General features: G+C 37.0%; 1 protein-coding gene across 1 annotated transcript; it reads left to right on the top strand.

Annotated features, from left to right (window-relative positions):
- Positions 1–1,121: 1,121 nt before the first annotated feature.
- Positions 1,122–3,496, top strand: LOC117926688 (glutelin type-A 3-like). Its single transcript, XM_034845908.1, has 4 exons — positions 1,122–1,221; positions 1,460–1,697; positions 2,378–3,104; positions 3,201–3,496. Exons 2-4 carry the CDS (start codon positions 1,502–1,504, stop codon positions 3,352–3,354), a joined length of 1,077 nt encoding a protein of 358 aa, XP_034701799.1. The 5' UTR covers positions 1,122–1,221; positions 1,460–1,501; the 3' UTR covers positions 3,355–3,496.
- Positions 3,497–4,091: the final 595 nt, after the last annotated feature.

Genomic DNA, 4,091 nt, shown 5'->3' with positions numbered 1-4,091 from the left:
TATTTTGGTTTTGAATTTTTGGGAACGAGCATGTGCTGGCATGAATACGGGAAATGATTCAATTATAAGGGAAATAATGAATGAGAGAGATAAGGAGATACATAGAATTAATAATAACAAAATAAAAAATAAAAAATAAAAATAATCAAGAAAAATGCACCATACAAGATTCCGCTCTAATCCACATTCCCATAAATTAATAACAATCAAATATTGATAATAATTAAATACACTTACCCTCCTCTTCATCTTAGTGTATTTCACACTTTTCCCTCTTACATTTTTTTAGTCAAAATTTTACTCCAAACTTATTAAAGACCAACATTTTGCACCTAATTGCAAACTCTTCGTAACATTATAAAAGGGGTTGTTTTTTGTTTTTTGTTTTATTTTGTTTTGTTTTTTTTTACTATCTTGTTCAAGCACTGATTTGAACTTGGATAGAAACAACTTTGAATTAACAATTTTCAAATGAAATTTCTTAAATGCCTTTAAAATATAGTAGTTATTAATTTTGATTTTTAATTTTATATAGATGTTTGCATGACTATTTGTGATTTTTATATGTCATTACATAGTTTGGTAACTTCGAACTTAGATAATAAATATATTTTTTTATTACATTTTCAACTTTGCTTCTTTAATTAACAACTTATTCATGGACTTTTTAATAAGTTTAAGAGGTAAAATGTTGTTTTTTAACAAATTTGGGAAACAAAGTGTTGACTTTTGAATGTGAAGGGGCAAAATGTAAAATACGCTAAAGTTTAAAAGGGTAAATTTCTCCATTTATGCCACCGTCTCCTCTCTCTCCAACTTGATTGCTGCTTCAAACTTTATGGTTATATTTACTTATTACTTTGATTACATGCAGTTTTCTGACAGTCAAACATTAACTCCAATTCTATAAAAATAATAGTTTGAAAACCATGATGAGATGACGAGTTTGTAAAAGTCAAAAGAGAAGGATAAATCTTCCAAACTCTAGAAGATGGTCATGCAGGTAATTTGATGATTTGTATGGCAAACGAGACAAAAATGTATTGTACAAGTAAAGGTGAGTTGTACAGTCAAGAAGATGGACAATTCTCCTACTCAACCACCCTCCAAATTCTATAAATACTCCCCTAGTCTTCCTCATATTCATCTCTCAAAAGTCTCCCTTCATCTCTTCCATAACATTCAACTTAGTCCCTTTCTATTGTTTCTCATAGAATCAAGGTTTGTACTCACTCTTATCTATCTGTCTATCCATATATGTATATGTTAGTAGCCTTCATTGTATGTAGGACACGAGTTTCAAGATGAAGGTTGAGCAAGTTTTTCCACATTAGTCCACTTGGTCTGCCCTGTCTCATTACTCCACCTGATTTTCCAAAGGGGAAATGAATAGTGACCTATGGATATGGTTTTCATTATCTCTCTCATGAGTCTTGACCTTTTGATCTGTGTTTTGCAGGCAGTCGTTCATTTGCTTTTTTCAAATATACAGATATAATCCATGGAGTTGAACTTAGCACCAAAGTTTGCACAAAAGATCTTCGAAGGAGAAGGTGGAACATATTACAGTTGGTCAAGTGCTGAATATGAATTGCTCAAGGAAGCAAAGGTTGGTGGTGGAAGGCTTGTTCTGCAGCCTCGTGGCTTCGCTCTCCCTCACTATGCTGACTCCAACAAAATTGGTTATGTTCTTCAAGGTCTGTACGTCCGCAAGCTTTTTATCTCTTATTCTTAACTTGAATTCGTTTTGTATTTTTTTTTTCTTTTTCTTTTGAGAATTGTTAATCATCCCTTCCTAAAATCTATTCACCTCAACCTTTTAAAATAAAATTAGTTTGAAAGGGCAAAAACTCTCTTTCTTTCTCATCCCTATCCCTAACCACACCCAAAACCCTAACCCCACCTCCATTTTTCTTTTCTTTCTTTCCTTTCTGTCCTTTCCCTTAATTTTCTTAAAAGAACAAAAAGAGGGCACACAGCCATGGTAGCCGGCTGTGACTGGTCACACTTAGTTTTTGCCTTTTTTTCTTTCTTTTCTTTCTTTTCTTTTTCTAACTGTGAGTGAGAGAGAGAGGCGGCCATGGCATGCCGCCGAGGAAAACATGGTAAAAATGAAAGAAGAAAAAGAAGAGAATAAACGAAGACGACCAGAAATGAAGAAAGAGAAGGGAAAAGAGAGAGAAGCAGCGAGGAAAGTTCGGGGTTAGGGTTATATTTTGGGAAAAGGAAAGATAAATTTTATTTTTATGTTTATTTGTTAAAAAAGAGAGTGACACACCGTGACGACGAGAGACAAAGTGGGCCCTTTAATATTCTTTCGAATCCTATCTACAAAACCAGTGGCTCATTTATGAAAATACATTTTGTCCACATCCAGGCAGCTGTGGAGTAGTTGGAATGGTATTCCCCAAAGCATCCGAAGAGGTGGTGTTGAAACTCAAGGAAGGAGATATATTACCAGTGCCCTCTGGAGCAGTTTCATGGTGGTACAATGATGGAGACTCAGAACTAGTTATCGTATTCCTTGGTGAAACTTCCAAGGCCTATGTTCCCGGGGAATTCACATACTTCCTATTAACTGGAACCCAAGGAATCCTTGGAGGTTTTTCCACTGAATTTAACTCCAGAGCCTATAATATCAGCAACGAAGAAGCCGAAAAGCTTGCCAAAAGCCAAACTGGTGTTTTGCTTATTAAGCTACCAGAGGGCCAAAAAATGCCCCACCCCTGCAAGAACAGTACTGATAAATTGGTGTACAATATTGATGCTGCATTACCTGATATCCACGTCCAAAATGCTGGGTTGCTTACTGCCTTGACAGCAAAGAAGTTTCCCTTCCTTGGAGAAGTTGGGCTCAGCGCCACCCTTGTGAAGCTGGATGCCAATGCCATGTCCTCACCGGTATACGCGGCAGATTCGTCGGTTCAAGTAATTTATGTTGCAAAAGGGAGTGGAAGGATTCAAGTTGTTGGCATCAATGGTGAACGTGCCTTGGACACGAAAGTGAAGGCTGGCCACTTGTATGTTTTGCCAAGGTTCTTTGTGGCCTCTACCATTGCAGACGGTGAAGGAATGGAGTACTTCTCATTGATAACAGCTACACAGTAAGCATCAATCTAACAAATTGTTTTCTCTTTAAACATCATTGATTGTGGGGTTAATTACTAACTATTTGTTACATGTCTTTTGTTTGTTTACAGACCTGTATTTGGCGAATTTACTGGGAAAACATCAGTATGGGGAGCATTATCTCCACAAGTTTTACAGGCCTCGCTCAATGTGGCTCCAGAGTTTGAGCAGCTTTTCAGGGCAAAGATAAAAAAGAGCACCATTCTTGTTCCTCCACAGAACTAGATTGATTAATAACCAAGGGCCCTTATGATGTATCATCATTTGTTTTCAGGAGTTACAGGGCTATCAAAATACAATAATTGTACTCCTAAGTATTTCTTTTATATGTGTATCCTTGAGATGGAAAATGTTGTACAACTATTAATTATATGGCAATAAATTAGGCTATGAACCTTAGTGTACTCATTCTGAGTGCATATACTATGAGAGTGATGGTTTTATTCCCATCATTAACCTAATTGACTAATGACTTTGGACAATGCTATCATCTCTTTCCTTCAATCAATCATCACCCACGTCCCCATTATCAAGGGGCCTTGCACCGCTGTCATTCCTTCTCATGAAAGAGAGTCAAAGGCGAATCTACAAGGGGATATTCTTGGGTCAGAGGTAGATCCAAGGCTATAAACTCGGCGGACCACAGCTTTGAGTAGTTCCGCGCAGCATACTGCAATGACAACCCATTCATATATATACCGAGTTCAGAGCCACAGCCAGGAGGGATAAACTTTAGTCAAGAGGAGACCTGTCCAGAGAGACAGAGGGGGCAACGATCATGGGTTCTTTCTGTAAGCATCAAAACGCTAACCCTGATTAATGATTTCTCTCTTCTTTTCTATATCTATGTGTGTGTTTGATGATTGGGTTGGTTGATTTTTTCTTGTATTTGCATCAATTGGGCCTGCAGTTCTTTGTATTTGGGTTTTGTTATTGAAGTTGATTTGCTTCTGATACTGGTG

This window comes from Vitis riparia, chromosome 12, assembly GCF_004353265.1.
Source record: "Vitis riparia cultivar Riparia Gloire de Montpellier isolate 1030 chromosome 12, EGFV_Vit.rip_1.0, whole genome shotgun sequence".
Classification (NCBI taxonomy): domain Eukaryota; kingdom Viridiplantae; phylum Streptophyta; class Magnoliopsida; order Vitales; family Vitaceae; genus Vitis; species Vitis riparia.
Note: the sequence above shows the minus strand (reverse complement) of the source record. Positions and strands in the feature narration are given on the sequence as shown.